Here is a 20,570-nt window from a genome sequence, read left to right as displayed (position 1 = left end):
GCATGCTGTGGCACTCTGATAATGTCACTGGCAGTGATTGTTCAGCATGTAACTTTTCCACGGTGCAGTCCAACAGCGTTTACATCTCCTCAGTAGAAAAATCCATATTAGCAATATGTAGTCAACTTTAGATGCAGCTGGGGAATTAGCAAATGAATATGAAAAAAAAAAAAGATGTGATTTAATGAGGGGAGGTGGCCGCAAAGACTTTAGTTCCACGAGACATGTGAACCAACACAGGCAAAACAGTCTTACAAAACGGGTGAGATGATTTTTATTACAATGTTAAAATAAAAGTAACAGGAACACATCTTGTAGCATTGCTTCAAACCCGGACAGGAATATAACTCAGTTATAAGGTTGATAAATCTCAACACTCAGGCACTGTTGAGATGACCAATCTCTGCTGGGGACACTGACGACAGGAGAGGTTAATTGAATTTTCATCAGTATTAATCATCCGTTATGGACTAATAAATACCATGCTATGGCTTGATTTATTCAAGCTCCACAAGCAAATCTCCTTCGCCAACCGTCTCTCCTGGCTTACAGTGGACACGCTTTACCTGATGACACAAAAATGGACAACATTAACAGCATAATACTCAATATGAACATTTTCACTTTCATCCATTGGTGCCTATTAACTATTATCTGTTAACTAAGTAGTTAGGTAGTTAGACTGACCTTTGCTTGTTTGACAGCAGTCATACTGTTCTGCATTTTCATGGCTTCAATGACACAAATCTCTTGGCCTTCTGCAACCTACATGTCCACAGCAGCACAACAGATGCAAAGTGTTGAGTGTTCCAAACTACCCGAACGATAACCACTTAGCATTGGGGAGAAAAGACCACTGGACAGAGTAGTAAAAGGCCTTAATTCATCTTATTTATTAGACTTACCATATTTTCCAGACTATAAGCCGCACCTACTCTATTTTTTTTAAAAATCATGAAAAAAAATACATACTATAAGATGCACCTATGTATGTTGAAAAATGAGATATTTACTGCACTTACAGAATGATTTTGAAATGTAAATGTACATGTATGTATCTGAACAGATTCTTTCCTAACAGTGCCTTTTAACACGGCAGCAACTTTTGCTGATTAAAACGGAACAGAACCAAGAAAACAAAGTACTTATTTTCATTTTACTGCCCGCTGCCACTCCAGTTTGTCAGTTAACGTCCTCTACTTCCGCAAACCCACCTAATGCATAACCTAGTGCATAGCGTCCTCGCCTGTTGAACTCCTTCACCTCCAGTCGCATCCTGTTAATGGCAATTGTATTGTAATTCCAGTTACAGCGGCCCTAGCGGTGGAACAAAAATCCACAGAATAGCCGCACCTTTATATAAGCCGCATGATTTAAAACCTAGGGGGAAAGTAGTGGTTTATAGTCTGGAAAATAGTCATTTTTTAAAAATTATATATTAATTAATAACGCCTAATACACCAAGGGTGAATGTAAAGTAAGAACTGTTTGCCTTGGCCATAGATGCAGTATGTTATCCTACATAACGGACACACGTTATACGTATCACATTTTACCTTATCACCTGGCTTAACAGTAACAGCCACCACTGTGCCGGGCATTGGTGAACGCAGAATGCTGCTGGTGTCTTCAGGAACTTTATCTGGCATGTAAGAGTTTAATTTTGCAGCCAATTTGGACAGAATGCGAACCTTAAACTGCAGAAAAAGAAAAAAATCATGAACAGAGCATGAGAAAGGCAGAACACGTTTTTAAACATTCCATTCACAGCAACAATTTTATTCTACAATACATTTAAGGGTGAATATCAAATATTGCACCTGTATATATAGTCATTTAGCATAATCGGAGTATAGTTTGTCATCATGTCTATAATGGCCACTGAAAACATACATTCTACTTAATCCCAGTATTGACCCTTGCAGAATATAAATGTGGATTTCATCACAATTTAAAATTACCTTAATTACTAATTGACAGATCAATTAAACATGAGCAGACACCTCGACAAGACATGATGAATCCATTGAATATTAGAGGGGCGGCCAGCTTCTCTGTGCTTAATTTGACAGACTGATTAATCCTCCAATTATGACAGTGCCATTCCCAGCATGCGCTTCCACATTAACAAGTCAATTTCATATTTAGTCTGGGATATAAACAAACTGCATGAGCATCTGTGTATGTAATTGTCACATCACAATCAAATTCATCCAACCTTCAGATAATCTTACCGCTGTGCCGAAGTACTGTAGAACTATGTGTCCTGAAGCATCTCGGGATAGACACTAGAACAAAACAGTAGACGATTGTGAACGCAGACATAATTACGACAATTATTTTGAATCAAATATCACAAGATGGCATGTTTTGTTCATTACCTGTAACATTCTGTGCTTCCTATTGATTGTGAGCGGTAGCAGTGGGGAAGCCAAGTTCCACTGTCCGTGAACATCCACCCGTTCTCCATCTACGTGCACCTACACGGACAAAACAAACTAATGTTACACAACAACTCCAATGGTGCTTACAAAGGCATCGTTTGTTCACACAATGCCTCAAGTTGCATCATCTTCAATGATTAGTCGACATTCACGTTCTGAAAAAGTAGAGCGCATCTGGATAATATTCATAGTGCTTGAATTTCTCCGTGTCGTATGTTCCTGCCTTATTCAAAAACTGACTACCCCGCCCCGAAACACATATGTTCATAATGACAACATAAACAGTATTTGGAGATGTTTTCAAACTTATCACTGATGACTGAGTGTTCCTGCCTAGATGATAACATACATTAAGGCATATATCGCCGCTGTCCTGTGAAAAACACTTATGTCCATTCTTTTCAACTTTATTTTTACGTAAATGGTGTTTCCGCGTTACAGACATCACATTAATGTGAAAATGAAAAATGTTTCCAAAATTGGACACACGTGTTTTTCACAGGACGGCAACAATATGCTCCATTTTTTTTTTTTCCTTAAAATATCAGTGCGGCCCAGTAGCAAATATGGCCATGGCCCGGTACTGGACCGTGGGGCCCCTGGCCTAGAGCATAAATTGGGTCCTCTAGCTGAGCCCTTTATGATTTTTCGATGCTTAAAGGAACGGTGGGGCCAGGATGGCCATGTTTTCACTAACGAGTTCATTTTATATATTTTTTGATCAGGAAAATGAAAAGAGTTGCCATTTTCTATTTTATCCATTCATTTTGGAGAAATTAGGAAATAAGTAACTCCATGAATAACGCCCCTTGATAATGAGCACAATGGCCGCGCCCCCTACCGTTCTATTCTTATTCGGTCGGAGTCCCGCGAGGGACTGATTCCAAACTATCTATTGGAAATCATTGTACTTTTATTGCTTATAACGTCCAAAAACAGCGATCAATTGGCACCAAAATTTATGTGGACATCTCTACTATTTGCCCACTTCAACATATCAAAAGGATTTACCTCTCCGTGGCTGATTTATATGACAAAGAGGAAATGTGGAAGTCAGCAGAGCTACATAGATTTAGGCTGGGACGAGCACACACTGTTTCCTTGCTTTAAAAAAAATAAAAATAACACTGCTACTTTGTTTTTAAAAAAAAAACTTGCTTTTTTGCAGATCACGGTTAGGAACGAGTGAGGCATTAAACACCAGTCAGGATATTTACAGGGACTGAAGTGGGAATGAGTAGACGTGCACATTTATTTGGATGAGGAATGGCCCCAGTTTTTCGACTTACAACGCGCCGTCCAATTTGGAAGGTAACAGCCGAAATGGCACGTTCCAATGCAGCCACACTCGGCTGTGCAGTCAGCCTTGCTGGAACTTTTTGTTTGCTGTTCGATGAGGGCTTTCGTCACTCACACGCCGCTTCACTCAGGCATAAGGTGGCGGCTGCAAGCAAGCAGGGACACCGCACGCGACTGCTTGCGAGGCGACATCAAGACACAGGCTCATCTTCACTTCCACACGCTGGGCGGAGAGTAAGGAGCTAATGTTGTTGTGCTAACGCCTTTTGTTTTAACGGCCTGAAGCTAGTTGTTACTATTAGCCGTCCCAATCCTACCTTTAGCCAGGGAGGGAAGAGGAGGGCACCAATCCGCCTGCTGAAAGCTGCAGTCTCCCTCCTGAGAGCTGACACTAGTTTAGGGCTGTTCGATTTTGCCTAATAAGAAAATCCTGAATATTTTCTCTCAAACCCGATTTTACGATTACGATTTCTTTGTAAAATAAAAAATAGGGGTGTAATGGCACGCTAAATCACATTTCGGTTCAATTTTTTGGAAACTTCGGTTCTGTATATTTTCGGTACAAAAAAACTGATTTTTTTTTTTAATGTTTATTTTGAAAAGATGACAAGTAATTGGTACATTTTTTAGAAAAAATAAATAAAATCGAACCATTCGGGTGATATTCTAAGAAATTACACCAGAATAAAAAATACACTAACTTCTCTTAATTTTGTAAATTATTAATACACTGAAATCTTTAAACACTCAGCAGCAATAGCCTCTGACACACCTAAGTATTCAAGTTAAAGACAGGTCAAGTTGTCATTACAGTACATGTACACTTTGTGTGCTTGAAAAAAAGTACATACAATAACAGTTACAATTATTGCTTAATATATTAAAACTATTTTTATAATGAAAAAAATACAGTAACTTTAAAAAGTCTTTATGAAATTGTTTACACTTTTTAGGCATTGAAATCTTTGAATGTTCAACAGCATATTGTAACGAATTGGGTTATCTGTGTTGTGGTCGGATTTGTGTGTTGCCGAGTTGTGATGTTTCCGAGGTTCATGAGTGCATCGTACGGCAAGTGAGTGGAGCAGCGGAGAAAGTAGAGCGCGAGCAGTTGTACTTTGATTAATAAAAACGTGATAATTAAACTACGTTTGACGGCGTGTTCATGGAAGATGCTACTACATGATAAATCTCGCTATTTATGTTTGACGTATTGGGCTAAAAAGACTGCTTGCTTCCTCGTCTAAGAAACATTCACAGTCGGATGATGCCGTGCATGTTAGACGTGCTAGCCGCAATAGCCGCCAATTTCATGTAGCAATGTCGGCACACAACGTTCGGACTTATCCACGCACCTTTGCCCATCGGTGATGGGGAACAGGAAAGCCAGAATGTTCCCAAACAGGAGACCGCAGTGTACGCGGGAACATTCGAGCTCTGGCATTCTTTTTGGTGCCGCCACTCTCATCTCCCGCATGCAGTCAGCGTCCGTGCGTAAACCCGCGCCAATAAGTGGACCGGACCGAACATGCCATACCGAAACGTATTAATACACCCGAGTGTACCGTTACACCCCTAATAAAAAATAATGAAAAATAAAGTATTTTGAATGTCTTTTATTTAAACTTATTTTTTCTTTCTTTGAACTCCAGTTTAAAATTCCAGTAAATTTAAGTTCAATGAAGAGGATCGGCTGGCTAAAATGCAGCCTCCTACCAGCCCGACCTGAGCAGGGATGATTCAGAATGGTTCAGTTCTATTCCAGGCAATTTCCAAGTTTCAATTCTGGGCTCCTAGCTCACCATCGACCTGGCCAATTCCGTCAGTTGAGCATACACTCCACTTCACTTCCTCACTCTCTCGGCAGTCGGCTCAGATAGTCGGCCCCTGCAGCAAACAATCACCGACATGTATCACTTTCTCCTCGGCCAGCGGAAAATCGCTTCCGCACTTAAGCAATTGGATCGAACGTGCTACTCACGTGACCGCATGACAAACACGGAATTAACCACCGGAAAACAGAGATCTTAATATGAAGAGAAGAGTAACAGAAAGTACAAATACGAAGAGAACGCAATACAGCAATTACAACTGGGCTACACTTAGATACACAAAAAATTAAAAAAAATCGAAAATGCCGACTTCAACGTTTTTAACATAGTTTTATCCCGAAAATTCAGTTTCGGTTCAAAATCGCTTAATCGAGCAGCCCTAGCGTAGCTAAATGTCCGAAACATAACCAGTCTGTGTTCGTGTGCGCATTCATGCTCTTGTGAAAGCTTCAGCTTGTGAAAGTGGAGGAGCAATCGCCACGGTATTTTTGATTTTGTGGAGGTGATCAGGATGAGATCACGTTTTATGTTAATAAATCCAAACTATTGTGAAGAACACTTTTAGACTTTCACAGGTTGAAGTGGACAAGAGTAGTAATGTTTTTTGCATTTTGGTGGCGATCGGTCGCCATTTTAGACAACAGAACTGTCAAAGCGAGCAATATTACCACGCATGCCTTCCTCGTGTGACGTAGACCGCTGAGACCGAAAACATAACATAAGCCACGCCCCGAAAGGGGGTGGGGAAATTTGTCGTAAATCTAATCACAAAAACTTTGGTCATTTTTACATGCAAACCTATTATATAAGTGCCAATGTTAAGCTCACCCCAGTGTCCCTTAAACATCCCCTGGTTGTGTTCACAGGCTCTAAAAGAAACTTACTTATCATTCCAAAGGAAAAACGGCAGGAGAGAAAATGAAGCTTACGCTTGTTTCCTCATTCTCTGATAAGTGAGCGCATGGAGAGGCTTATCTTTGTGGTAGAGGTTGAACGATTTATGTCAGTTTTCCGATATCATAAGCGATTAGGGTTGGGCACCAAGAATCGGGCATCGAGTGGAACCTGGTCCATCATTTTGGTTCTCCCAGGACCATTCAGAATGTCGGTGCTAAGTTTTGATTCCTAGTTAGCCGCGCGGAAGAACTACGAACGAAGTACCGACGATTAAAAAAAATAAAAGTATGTGCGCGCTCCTCCAGCTGAAGCTGCGTCGCAATAGCACGGAAGCTCGCCCCCACTCGAGCTGCCGTGGTCTTCTCGGTCAGCCCCTCCGCTCGCTTCGTACCAGCCGGCAAGCGTGGGCCGCGGCGGCGGCAACTCTGGGCATGCGCCCGGCCCTTCCCAAGGATATCCACTGCGGCGGCGTCAGTGATCCTTCCCGGGCCGGCCCAGCTGGCTCATTCGGCCGACGCAATGCAGCTTATGACCCTAAAGTCAGAATCGGCTAAGTAAGTCTAATGGCAACATTGAGCCAACAAGTTCAACACACAAATGCACACATCCAGCTAATATTTATCTTATAGCATACGCAACTGCAGTATATACATAAATACTAGGGGTGGGAACAATAATCGTTTTTTCGATGCATCGTTTGGCGTATTAAAAAGATTGTGAATCGATATAGGTATTAATCATAGGTATTAATAATCAATATTTAGAGTTTCCATTAAAAAAAAAACTAAAAGCATTGGCATGTGATTAAGTGCGTTTGTTTGTCAGATGTCTGTGCTAAGCTGAGCTAATATGTGACAAGATGGCGGAAAAAGCAAAACCTCATACAAGCACAGCAAAGTCAAAATGTGAAATATAAATCATTGCTCTTCCTTGAGTTTTTTGTTTTTAAAAAGATACCAGTGTTTTGCCTGGACTATAAATGTATGACAATGTAGTGATGCATCGGAATCATAATCGAATCACAGGCCTCCGAATCGAATCGTGGGCCTCTCAATCGGATCAATCAATCGTGACGTACCCATGGATTCCCACCCCCAATAAATACTGTACATCGATACATCATATGTTTACATAGACTGCTTAGATTAGATACTTTCCTTGCTTGCCCTTAAAATGCAGCGTTATGTTTGTCATATATTTTCTTTCTAAAGCAAGACTAGGTTAGCCAATCAATTGGTGTTCAGTAGCATTTTTCAGTAAAAGCTGCATTATTGTATTGTCTTGAACTTCTCAAAAATAAAGCCCTTGTGAAAAATAATACTAAATAATAATTTTAAAAATGTATTAAAATAAATATACTGGTTAAAAACAGCCCTTTAAATAATACAGTACATGGTAAAGTTCACAATAGTGAGAAGTTCATGTGATTTGTCCAAAATAACTTTTTTTGTTAAGAATCGGAATCGAATCAAAGAACCGGAATCGTCCAAATTAAAACGATGCCCAACCCTATAATCGATGTAAGTTAAATGTTTTACACAGAGCTGGGCATTCCGTCCCGGACGGACGCCCATTTTTGGGACGGAGGACGGCAAGTTTTAAAAAAGGGACGGACTAAGCAAGGGCGGAGGTGGATTTTAGTCCGGCCCACTAATCGTCCCTCATGCGTGTGATGTGGACGTGAGATGTCGATCTACTCAACGATATGGGCAAAGACAAAAATTGCCTCCAAACACTTCAAACTCGCCACTAGTTACCCAACTGCACAGGAGATTTTTCAACAGGAGATACAGCGCGAGTTCTACTAGTACGACAAGTGATGAGACTCAGTAGCGCGTGCGGCGTCAGAGCCAGCACACCAGCGAGTGACATCAGCATGTCCACAAACCACAACGATAATCCCACACAAGACCCGCCGAGTGTACAGGATGCTGACTGCCGCAAGGTGAAGAGGGAAAAAGATTCATTTGTTTTAGCCGCAACAAATGGACAAATGGGCGGGTTTTCTGTTCGGCGCTTCACGTCCCATCGCTCCAAACGCATCAACTGCCGAACGGAAACGCGCCCGCCCGCGCTAACTACGTCTTCTTCTTGCATACATACAACGTGGGATGGCAAGCAGTTCATCAAACCGTTAACCCAGAAGTGGGTGCCCATAAGGTAAGAAGATTTGAATAGTAAATTAGCCAGCTAATGAGCTTTAAAAAAACTTCTGTCGTTAGCATCTCTCCCGCGGCGTCATGCACAGACGCTTTTTTTTTTTTTTTGGTGGTTGAGGTGGACGTAAGGACGGAACCGCTTTAAAAGGATGAGGACGGATGGGGTCGGAGGACGATAATTATTATGAATAAGGGCAGAGGGACGAGGCCGGAAGGGTACCGAGGTCACGGATGGAGGACGGACCGGCAAAAAAGGGCCCAGCTCTGGTTATAGAATGTACTAATTGTCTACAGTTCGTGTGGGCAGAGATTGGAAACCCAGGTCTAGAAAATAAAAACCCTGCCACAATTTGGCTTTAGCCATCGACAGGTAAATGAGCTGAGTTGATTAGAAGCACCTGTCTATTACGGCAAATGTAGCTGTTAGCACCAGCGCCACTTGAGTCAAGCCAGCCACAACAATGGTTGTTCATAAGCAAGTTGGCCCTCAAACACAATTGTTGTAGCTGACCACTTCAAAAAATATAAAAATATTTTATTTTTATTTTACACTTCATTTGGTGCATTCTGGTGAATTTTCAGAGTAACATTTTTTACCACATTACTCCACAGTGAAATTACTCAATTGTCTGTATAAAAATCATTTTTTAACCCCAAAATGTTTTACATTTTGTGCTAATGTACATGTTCCTTGTACATAAGTCAGTATTTTTCCCATATTTTTGCTAGAGACTTAACTGCTTCAAACAGAGACTGGGGGCTTAGCGGTATCGCTTGAAATACATATCATGGTATTATTTGAATCTTTTGGTCCAAACAGTAATGGTGAGTGTAAAAATCACAACGAGAATATTTTTGATTGGGTTATTTATGCCGTTGGCGAGTTCCGGCCGGTGTTAAAACATGTGCTAAATTGCTTGTGTAGACCTCGCCTTATTTTTTGTCTAAATACGTGTTGATATTTTTTGTCTAAATACGTGTTGATTGTAATACAACATTTCTGTTCATAACTGCTGGATCTCCACCCTTACGCGGTTCTAGTCAGGCTTACGTAAAAGGTCTACTGTACACCTAAGCACTTATTTTGCTATTCTCGACTCTGCATTTCACTTTAGCGATTAGCACACTTAGTGACCCCTTGTTCGCCTCCGCGGTGAAAACGCTACTTGTTAGTGGGGTCGTTTATTTGTCTCAACGGAGGAGATGATGCGCAGCATGCAGCTCGTTGCTTCTTTGCACAGACTTATAGTATAAACAAAGAGAGTGCAGCTTCAGGTCAAGCTAGCTTAGCACTTAGTATTCAAGCATCCACGAACGAAATGACTTAGGGAGCCTTTCTGGCGGTGCGTTTCAATTGGAGTCAATGTAGCTCCTGCGGGCGGGCGCGGTTGCGTGCAGGGCGCACTCGCACAGAGTGATGCTTTTGGACGGAGGGACGTCGTCGCGTACTAAACAAATCAACTTGTTTTGCCATTTCGTCTCGCCAAGCATGAGCTGCGGGTGATCGGATGTTTTGATCGGCAATAAAAGGCTTTGATCGAATATTCCAGTCACGTTATTTTTCACGAAAATCGGCCGATCATGATCAGTGCCCGATCGATCGGAGCATCCCTACTTTAAAGAAAAACTATATGAAGAATGATTTGGCAAGAAACCCCTTGAAAGACAGTCATCCCCGCCGCCAGAGCTGCGAAGCAGGCAGGTCGTCCGGCACAGATTCGGTGTGAGCCCCCCGGCTTGGCATGCTCATGTTGGACCAGATTAATGGCATTTATTTTTAAAGATTTTTGTTTGTAATAATTTTTCCACACATTTAAAAAAGGAACATTTTTATGTTATCATGATGAGGTGTTTTTTTTAAAATAATGCTGCATTCAGTTATTCATAGTGACGGGCGCTTTTTGGTCCTTTGCAGCTCTTCCTATCATTGTGAAGCAGAATTGACCAAGCATTGGATTGTTCACCCACTAATAAGGAACGTGAGCTGGGTGTAGAGTAGACCGTCGTGAGCCAGGTTAGTTTCCACAATGTGGAAAAGGCTAAGTACCCTGAAGAGTTTCCTGACGCACTGTGGTTTTTATAACTCACATCGTGGAATCAACAGCCTTTTTATAAAATACATTGTCTACCTCAGGGGTGTCAAAGTCAAATGGACGGAGGGCCAAATACAAAATTGTGCGACAAGCCGAGGGCCGGACTGATAGAATGTTCATTGAGGTCCTTCGCGCCTGCTGATGATGTCACACTTTAAATATCTGTAATATATTTCTTTGCGTCTATGTTTGTCCCCCCCTAGCTGTTGTGTTTTTATCTTCGGAGTTACTAAATAAAAAATAAAATAAAGTACATTACTGCTACTTTTGCGAGGCAGCTCGTACGTCACTTCCGTTTGACTTTGAAACTGGAAACAATTTTCTGGTTGACTCGGGCTGCAAGATTGTATGAACTGTACATCATGTGAAGTAAAACGGAGAGGATCATATGATTGGTATGATGTCTCCAGCTGACCCTATTTTAGAGTGGCAAGGTATGAATGTCAGTGATCCTGTCAGAAAACACAGGCCCGTATTTCACTTGACACGACTATTTATTGTGGTCTGCAACAACACAGACAAAGAATAACCTAGCAACATCATCCAATGCATATCATTTGTTAACAATATGCCTATACATTACAATTTACTGTATTAAGAAATTAATCAGCCAAGCAATATATACAATACACATTCACATGTTTCATCACTAGAATAGTTATCATATGAGCCAAAATAACTAACTGGTGTTCATCAACGTGACATCACTCACGAGAACATATCCAGGCTATTATGTACAGCAGTTACCTGACACGAACCTAAATTATTAAACTCACCTTTTAACATTTACACACAACAACAAACGTGGTGAAACACGGGCAATCTGCAACTACTGAGTTTGCTGGCACGAACAAACTACGAGCTGTGTCGAAGGAGGAAAGAGAAAAAAAAAAGTCACTCAATATCAACACTCAACACACACTCGAATAGCGTTCAATGTTACAGAAATAGTGTAATGAATTGGTTATCTGTGTTGTGGTCGAATTTGTGTCATACCAAGTTGTTTTGTTTCCGAGGTTATTGAATGCATCGTGCGGCTCGCTGGATGGGAGGGCATGCGAGCGAGAGTAGCGGAGGACGAACAGGAGCGCCGTTGCTCTTTTTAACTGAACGGTTGTCGTACTGTATTGGCGTCGGCTGCGGCCCTCATTAGCCAATTGGACTAATAAAAACATGATAATTAAACTACGTCTGACGGCGTGTTCTTTGAAGTTGCTAGAATATATTTTAAAGCGTGACGTATTCGGCAGGCGCGAAGGACCCGATCAGATCTGCTACCCACACCGGCTTGCTGCGGGCCGGATCTAATAATAAAGCAATATCATCCCAGGGGCCGTCGAAAACCTTCTAGCGGGCCTTGACTTTGACATATGTGGAATGTATCGTGTTGATAAATTTGGGTAAAACAAACGTTACTAACTGTATACATGTCTTCGGATTTATTCACTTGCACTTCATGCCATCGCTCTCCGAGCTGTGCACAGAGCTCCCAGGAACTACTCTCCACAGGTAATGAGGGTACCCTGCCGTAAAAACACACAATACAAATTATATTTTAAGGGAACCAAGCTGCTTCTTTATAATATAACACAAGGCCTGACTAAAATCGTCTTCGATGGCACGTTCAGAAATCAAGGTAATATTTCCCATTTAATTGAATGGAAATGCAATTCGTCCGTTCCAACCCCAAATTTAAGTTATATTTACAGTTTGTTGGTTTTTTAACCAGCGTGTGGTTAAAAATAAATATAATGCAATATAGAAATAGGTGAAAACGCACACTATTATAAAGAACTAAAACACAACTATTAAGAAAACATAACTATTTAGTGCCCATGAACTTTACCAGAGCAGGGGGAGAAGGGGACAGCTCTTAACTGAAAAAGTCTTCTTCCAAAAATGGAGAAAATCTCATTCTAATTCATTGGTTAATTTTGGCATATCAATTCAGGGAAACTTGTCTCCAACGTCTTTAGCCGCACTAGTAGCCAGCCGAAGCTCATAGCTAGCTAGCCGCTGCGGCATAAGTAGCATTGGCAAACCACCAAGGGCTAAAGTGGCTGATTGTATAAAGACATCAGAAATGAGCAGTGTGAATTTTATCTAAAAAAAAAAAAAAGGCTTGAATGAACTATTTAGGCATCTTGATAAAGCGATAATACCAATGTTCCTGAGAGCAGTGATTCCCAACCAGTGTGCGGGGGCACAGTCGTGTGCCATGAGAGTTCTAAAGATGTGCCACGGGAAATTATCAAATTTCGCTTACCGTAATTGGTCAGAAAATTATTATTTATGACAGATGTATCTTTGCTCTTATATCTATTCCAGTAGTTTCTAATGACATACAGAGCAAATAAATGATCTTCTATTAGATGGCCGAAAATGTATAATTTGGCGGGGCGAAATAGTAATAGTACTCGCCTATAGGCTGGTCCGCCTCCGATTTTAAACGGGCTTCCGTCTGCAAACTGCTCTAGCACCCACACACCACCCCCGCTGGCCGATATTTGAACAGAAAAGAGTGACTCACAGTGACTCTGCGCCATAGAAGCCTGTTCACAGCCTGGTCCCTCACTCAAATCTGTCCCCCAAGCAACAACAACTCACTATTGAATGTTGTTACCCAACTAACTCGCCGTGGCCGTCAAAGCCTCGGCGCGAAAAATAGACTACAGACGAAAGACGGATTAAAATTATGGGCTTCCAACTATTTTAAAATGTTTCCTGTCACATAGACGGACTGGTCCGTCACATAGACGGACTGGTCCGTCACATAGACGGAATGCCCAGCTCTGACTATTTCACTGAACAATGAAAAAAAATATTTGCAAAATAACTGCCTGAATACTTATTTGACCTGGTTAATGGGACTTCTGCTCCTGAACCTCTGCGCACAGCATCTACAAATCAGGACTCTAGGATTCACTTTGATCTTCACGCAGGACTGTAAGATGCCGTCTTTTTAAAAAAAAAAAAAATTAAAAAAAGGATTTTTTTGTGCAAGTGTTCGTATTACATTAAAAATGCGACCTCGATCTCTTTCGTGTGTGAATATAATGCGTCACAATCCCACTCCCCCCATACTCCCCCATAACTAGATTTCATCACAGAACCACCAAAGACTGATTTAAGCTTTGTTCATGTATATATGCATCATATCATATCATATCATCTAAACCGCTTATCCTCAGGAGGGTCATATTTGTATAAATTGCTATACAGTACATGCATTTCATATTTGTCCAAAGACAGCTGCCTTATACAGTACAATCATGTCATCAAGCAGTCAGATCACATTTTATGACCAATTTTTCCACGCCTCTGCAACACTAGTGATGAATGTGAACATGAACAATTTACAGAGGGCTTTCCAATATCATATTATCCAAAATTAGCTCTGAAACACATGGGCAACATTTTTAGACTACTTTGAATTGATAAAACTTCTTTGGTTTTCCCCACTGAGATATAAATTTCATAGCAATGATGAAACAATTTATTGCCTGCTGTAATATGCTGGGTACCTCACCTCAAATGACCAAGGACATTCTGGAAACAGAGCTGGGCTGTAATGTACAGTGCTGCTGCAGAGGCTACCAGTTCCCGCTCTTGTTCCTCCTGCAGCTGGTGACCTTTAAAGCCATCAGGGTAAATCTCTGGAAGGAAGTTGGTGCTAATATCGCCAGAAATAAAGCGTGGATGGGTGATTATTTCTCTCAAGAGTGGAATGTTGTGGGTTACACCTGGAGTAAAAAACATACCGCATTATAGCAAAAAATATTTTAGAGAGAAAAAGTGTTTGTATCCTCAAAATGTAAATGTATTCGCTATACCTCTGATGACGTAGTTATCCAGAGCATCCTCCATCTTGGCAAGGGCTTCTGCTCTTGTAGCACCATAGGTTATTAACTTCAAACAGACACCATATTAAATCAATGCCTTGGTTGCGTTTCATAATCTACTTTGTCATTGTGACCAAAGCTTTAAGGTAGTGATGTCACAATATAGGCAATATCATAATATTGCCACAATATATCGTTGTCGTCATGTCACGATATTAATAGCAGCAAATCTCTTTAAAAGCCCAAGTTGTTTTCCATTTGTGCAGTTCCAGCACCCTGTGGTGGTTAGTTTATTAGTGCAGTTTAATTTGATGCCACCTGTTTAAGACCCATGCTAATCGCCAGTAGGAGCCATTTCTTTGTGAATGCTGTTATTATGTACAAAAACAGAATATTGTGATTTTTTTTTATATATAAGCTCTTTTTTTTGTAATTTTTTTACAATATTCTTACAATATTCTGAACTGAATTTTTAGTTAACTTTATGAGTTTCTCCTGACCCTGGGAACACTCTGCACCTTCTGTTTTGTTTAAAATCAAAACAAAGACAATTGAAATTACTCCATTTTAACATTTTGGAGAACTTTATTTAGTGTAGAAAATTATAGGGAGCTATTAAGTTTGCATTTAACTTGCTGATGACGCTGTGACCTCCCTGAACTTGGTTAGAATTTGACAACAAAGATGTATATTGTCAAAAATTATAATGATTTAAAAAAATAAATAAATAACATTACGCCAATCTGGAAAAACTGTTCAATAAACATGCTTAAAGACGTTTCAACAAAGTTACGAGTTTTATATTTAGATTATGATGCCAATATTTTCCATTTTACTGAAAATGAATATCGGCTCCAAATATCAGTTATCGGCCTCCTTGACTACTAATAATCGGTCATGAAAAAAAACAATCGTCTATCTCTATTATGTACTAAGTTTTTAAATCAATGAATAATTGTTTTAATCATCGCAATTTCAATCTTAAAATAATCGTAATTATTATTTTTCCATAATCATCTAGCCCTAATACTTTCTGACAAACATTTGTGTAAAAAAAAAAAAAAAAGTGACTAACCTTAGAAATCATAGGATCATAATAGATGCTGATGTCACTTCCTTCCTGGATGCCACTGTCCACCCGGACCTGGCAATTACAAATCGATTTATGTCAAACTGTGAAAACATGTATCTAAGTAAGGATTTAATGTCTCGTTGCGGTTGTATTGAAACATTGGGAACATTTTCATAAACACACTACCTACATTGTTGAGATCTGTTGGCTCTTGATATTGGGACAACCTTCCAATGGAAGGAAGACCAAATGACTTGTAAGGGTCCTAAAAGAACAAATCAAAGATGAAGTGCAACTTCAAGTTCATTTACATGTAAAGAACAGCAACAACATTCAATCTTGCTTCAACATTATTCAAACCGGTTTGGATAATGGATGGATGGATGGATTAAAGAAGATTGAAATGGGAAAAATGCAAATCCCATTATTGTCATACTAACAAATATTGTATGACCAATTGCAATACAGTGGTACCTTGAAGTCTGAGCAAAATCTGGACGGGATGCCTTTTATTTTGTTGTCTTTCCAAAGAACAGTTTACACTGAGATAATTATATGTGAGATAATTAGTTACAGAACCTGGAGGATATGTTGGATGAAAGTCCTAGCAAATTAAAAACAGTAATGCAAAACAGGAAGTAAAAACCTAACAAATTAAAACCAGTAACAGCACTGACTCAATCATTGACTCAACACTTCTGCTCTGTCATACACATGGCTCATGATAATCATTTACTGACTACCATGACCGTAAAAAAAACAAAAAAAAAACAGCAACAACAAAAAGAAAAAAAGAAAAGAAACAACTACTGATGCAATTTAAAAATAAGTAAATAGGCTGCTATTTTCAGGTAGCTATTTTTGGGCTATTTTTCTTTACCATTTTTGTCCTTTCAAATTGTCATAAACAGTCTCAGAAAAAAAAGTTGTTTGTTCCAAGTTTGTATCATATTCCACAGCAACGTTTTGGTAGTAATCAAAGTCATATGACATTGAGGCAAGTATAATTCAAAGTACAAATGCATTTACAGCAAAACTTCCAAAGTCGAGCATCCCAAAATGTATACAATGTGTCAGTCAGGCATATTAAAAGGGTGGCTAATTTTACTTTATTTTCATACTTTTGCACGCAAACCTATGAGCCAAACTTAATTAATTTCAGTACGGTCCTGATTGTCCATCAATCAAACGAAAATTACACCACTGTTTCTTTATATTTTTTATGTCTTTGTGATAAGCAACTCAACATTAGTATTTCACAATGCAAAAATAGCTACTATGAAAAAAATAAAAGAATACATAATAAAAGTTATTTTTAAAAATCCGTGGCTCAACGGCCCCCTACGGCCCGGCCCCACGCCAGCCCCCGATGAAGGGGCTGATGATGTTGATACTTAAAGGGGAAGTCTACCCAAACAGATTTTTTTCAAGAATATGTTCTATGTAGGCCCACTAATTGAAACAGGGTATTCTGATTAATATTGCAATTACGAATATTGCAAAATGCACCCGTTTTTAGCCATCTCAGGGAGCGGCCATTTTGTCCCTTCTGTCAACTCGAAACGACACAGGTCCAGGTAACAACCAATCACAGCTCATCTGTTTTCTAAAGCTGAGCCGGGATTTGTCGTTATCTGAACCCTGAGCAACTGTGATGTCATTTTTAGTAAACAGCAAGTGACAAAATGGCCGCCCCCTGAGACTGCTAAAAACAGGTGGATTTTGCTATATTCCATAAACGTAATGCAGTATTAATCAGAATGCCCTGTCTCAACTAGTGTGCCTGCATAGAACATATTCTTGAAAAATATATGTTTGGGTTGACTTCCCCTTTAACTGTTTTTTTTTTTTTAAATACAGTTTGAAGTGTTTCCGTGAAGGACAATTTCGAGAACTTTGCAATAAATGCAACCATATGGAGGGATGAGCAATTCTCACCTCAGCATAGACGCGGCTCTCAAAGGCCCAACCGTTTATTGGAATGTCTTCCTGTTTGTGCTGCAGTTGGTAACCCTTGGCAACTCGGATCATCTGCTCAACCAGGTCGAGACCAGTAATACACTCTGTTATGGGATGTTCAACCTAGAGCCCAAAGTTAAGACAACAGTGGTTAAACTAACATTGTAGTGCAAAATGGAAACTCAGGCCATCTCAGTCTGCTAAAAACGGAGAAAGATTTCAGTGTTGAAACAACAGTACAATTATTTAACAATAACAAGAAGAAGAAGAAAGAGAAGAAGGAGAAGGAGAAGAAGAAATCGAGCCGAGAATTTTGGTGTTTCGCTACCATACTAATAATGTTAACTGTCCATATTGTAATGTGTTCCTGATCCAGATATACTGTCAATATGTGCAAATAAAGGCTGAACTGCTAATCTCCTTTTTCATATTGAACTGTTCATGTCAAACCCAAATATTTTAAGGCTGCAGCAAAAATAAAGCAACTGGCTTATCCTCCGAAAGTATTGCAACAGAAGTCAATTCCTTAACTTTTGACGTGATTCTTGTCATGGGACAACACTGAAGACATGACAGTTTGCTGCAATGCAAAGTAGTCAGGGTATGGATTGTATGACAGTTATGAAATGCACTATATAAATAAAGTTGTATAATATATTGTGCTGTATAACTCACCACAACAGCCATTAATGTCAAAACCGCTGGCAGCAAAAGCGAGGACAACACTATGTGGGGAAATGTCCCAACTGGAACTCTGCATAAAGATGGCCTCGGCTATGAGATGGCCAATTCCCTGAGCTGCAGAAACGTGGCCAAGATCAATCAGCCATTTGGGGGCGGTAGTAGCTATGTGTAAACTTGTGCTTTTGTAACAACAGGGTTACTGTTCAAGTCTCTCTGAGGGGCCAAAAACTGAGCTAAAAAACGCAACTCATTGTTGGAGAGATGCTAGTCTGCTTCCTGGCTGTTTCTGAGGTCCCCACTAGCTGACGAGGTGAAACAATAGTTTTATATCGCTTTCGTTCCTTGCATGCCTGCATGTGTCATGTGATTCTGTAAGTGTCATTTGGTTATATATGTGTGACGCGCCAAATTTTTTGCCTATTTCTTGTGTCTTGATTCTGAATGTGCAGATTCAGTCGTTTTTCAAAACACAGCAGGTCTAATAAAAACAAACCCAATGTACATGAATGAATTTCGACGCACATATGCCAACACAGACCTGTAGCCGTGTGTTCATCTCCAAGAAGTAGAAGTTCTTCGCAGAATCTACCAGGAACTCTACTGTACCGGCAGAAGAATACTGCACAGCCTTGGCAAGCTGAACGGCTTGCTCACCCATTGCTCGTCTTGTCACTGAGTCCAGGAAAGTACTAGAGTACAAAAGTACAAACATCAAATTATAAAGTACTGTAACATCTCTGTGAAGTGCAAAATCAGGGGTCCAGATCCTCAAACGTTGAAAATTGCTCCTCAAATGAAGTCATTGATTAGCAAAACTGCTCCTCAAAGAAATGTTGTTGTTTTTTTCGAGCCTTGAATATATCAATCAATCAATCACATTTTATTTATATAGCACTTTTCATACATAAAAATGCAACTCAAAGTGCTTTAAAACATTCAAAGCAAAACATAGAATTATCTTCAATCAAAAGAAAAGATAAATTATTTAAAAGTTGTTGAAAGCCAAACTAAAAAGGTGTGTCTTGAGCTTCCTCTTAAAAATATCAACAGTCTCTGCAGACCTGACATCCTCTGGCAGGCTATTCCAAAGGTGAGGACCAAAACGGCTGAATGCAGCCTCGCCATGCATTTTGGTCCTCACCCTTGGAATAAATAAAAGGCTGGCGCCAGAGGACCTCAGGATCCGCGAGGGCTGGTATGATAAAAGCAAATCAGATAAATAAGATGGCCCAAGACCATTAACACATTTATAAACTAATAAAAGTACTTTAAAATCGATCCTGAAACACACAGGGAGCCAATGCAGCAATTTCAAAACTGGCGTAATGTGCTCCCGCCCTCTGGTTCTCGTCAGCACCCGAGCGGCTGAATATATATGTATATATGAATATATAGCATTAGCTTCTTGCAAACCTGGGAGCTTCTTCCACCACCTTCTGGTTCCTCCTCTGGATAGAACACTCTCTCTCATTCAACCAGAGAGCATTCCCATGTTTATCAGCCAACACCTATGAGAAGAAGCATACCCCATTTAAGAGTTCTTTGTGTAACCATGAATAGGATTTCAACAAAAATGTAGTTATTTGAAAAACATCAGTTTGCTAATTACTATACTTAAAGGGATGTTTTCACTAACAAGTTCATTTTATATATTTTTTTATCAGGAAAATGAAAAGAGTTGTAGTTTTCTATTTTATCAATTCATTTGGGAGAAATTAGGAAATAATTGATTCCATGAATAACGCCTCTTGTTAATGAGGCAAATGGCCGTGCCCCCTACCGTTCTATCCTTGTTCGGTCGAAGTCACTGGAGGGACCAATTCCAAACTCTCTATTGGAAATCATTGTACTTTTATTGCTTATAACGTCCAAAAACAGCAATCAATTGGCACCAAAATTTATGTGGACATCTCTACTAATTGCCCACTTCAACATATCAAAAGGATTTACCTCTCCGTGGCTGATTTATATGACAATGAGGAAATGTGGAAGTCAGCACAACTACATAGATTTAGGCTGGGACAAGCGCACACTGTTTCCTTGCTTTAAAATTTTTTTTTAAAAACACTGCTTCTTTGCTGATGACATTTAGAACAAGCGAGGCATTAAACACCAGTCAGGATATTTACAGAGACTGAAGTGGGAATGAGTAGCTGTGCACATTTATTTGGATGAGGAATGACCCCAGTTTTTCAACCTACAACACACCGTCCAATTTGGAACGTAACAGCCGAAATGGTGCGTTCCAATGCGGCCATACTCTGCTGTGGAGTCCGATGCGCACGTTCA

At 40.0% G+C, this 20,570-nt stretch overlaps 1 protein-coding gene across 2 annotated transcripts in view; it reads right to left on the bottom strand.

Annotated features, from left to right (window-relative positions):
• Nucleotides 1-258: 258 nt before the first annotated feature.
• The window catches only part of pcca (propionyl-CoA carboxylase subunit alpha), a 53,798-nt gene continuing 33,486 nt past the window's right edge, over nt 259-20,570 (bottom strand). The window contains exons 11-24 of one of the 2 annotated variants that reach the window (XM_086045601.1): nt 19,695-19,789; nt 18,820-18,970; nt 17,577-17,720; nt 15,829-15,903; nt 15,642-15,710; nt 14,558-14,633; nt 14,254-14,467; nt 12,145-12,247; nt 2,382-2,480; nt 2,235-2,288; nt 1,557-1,697; nt 688-765; nt 482-566; nt 259-415 (exon numbers count right to left, since the gene is read on the bottom strand). In XM_086045601.1, the coding sequence (XP_085901727.1) occupies nt 498-566; nt 688-765; nt 1,557-1,697; nt 2,235-2,288; nt 2,382-2,480; nt 12,145-12,247; nt 14,254-14,467; nt 14,558-14,633; nt 15,642-15,710; nt 15,829-15,903; nt 17,577-17,720; nt 18,820-18,970; nt 19,695-19,789 (1,368 nt within the window). In that variant the 3' untranslated portion in view covers nt 259-415; nt 482-497. Of the gene's footprint in view, nt 567-687; nt 766-1,556; nt 1,698-2,234; nt 2,289-2,381; nt 2,481-12,144; nt 12,248-14,253; nt 14,468-14,557; nt 14,634-15,641; nt 15,711-15,828; nt 15,904-17,576; nt 17,721-18,819; nt 18,971-19,694; nt 19,790-20,570 lie in introns of both variants that reach the window. The other variant, XM_086045600.1, reaches the window with a different exon arrangement.

Source organism: Filicampus tigris, chromosome 11 (assembly GCF_054856515.1).
Source record: "Filicampus tigris isolate MCC_2025a chromosome 11, RoL_Ftig_1.0, whole genome shotgun sequence".
NCBI classification, from domain to species: domain Eukaryota; kingdom Metazoa; phylum Chordata; class Actinopteri; order Syngnathiformes; family Syngnathidae; genus Filicampus; species Filicampus tigris.
This window is presented reverse-complemented; position numbering and strand designations above follow the sequence as displayed.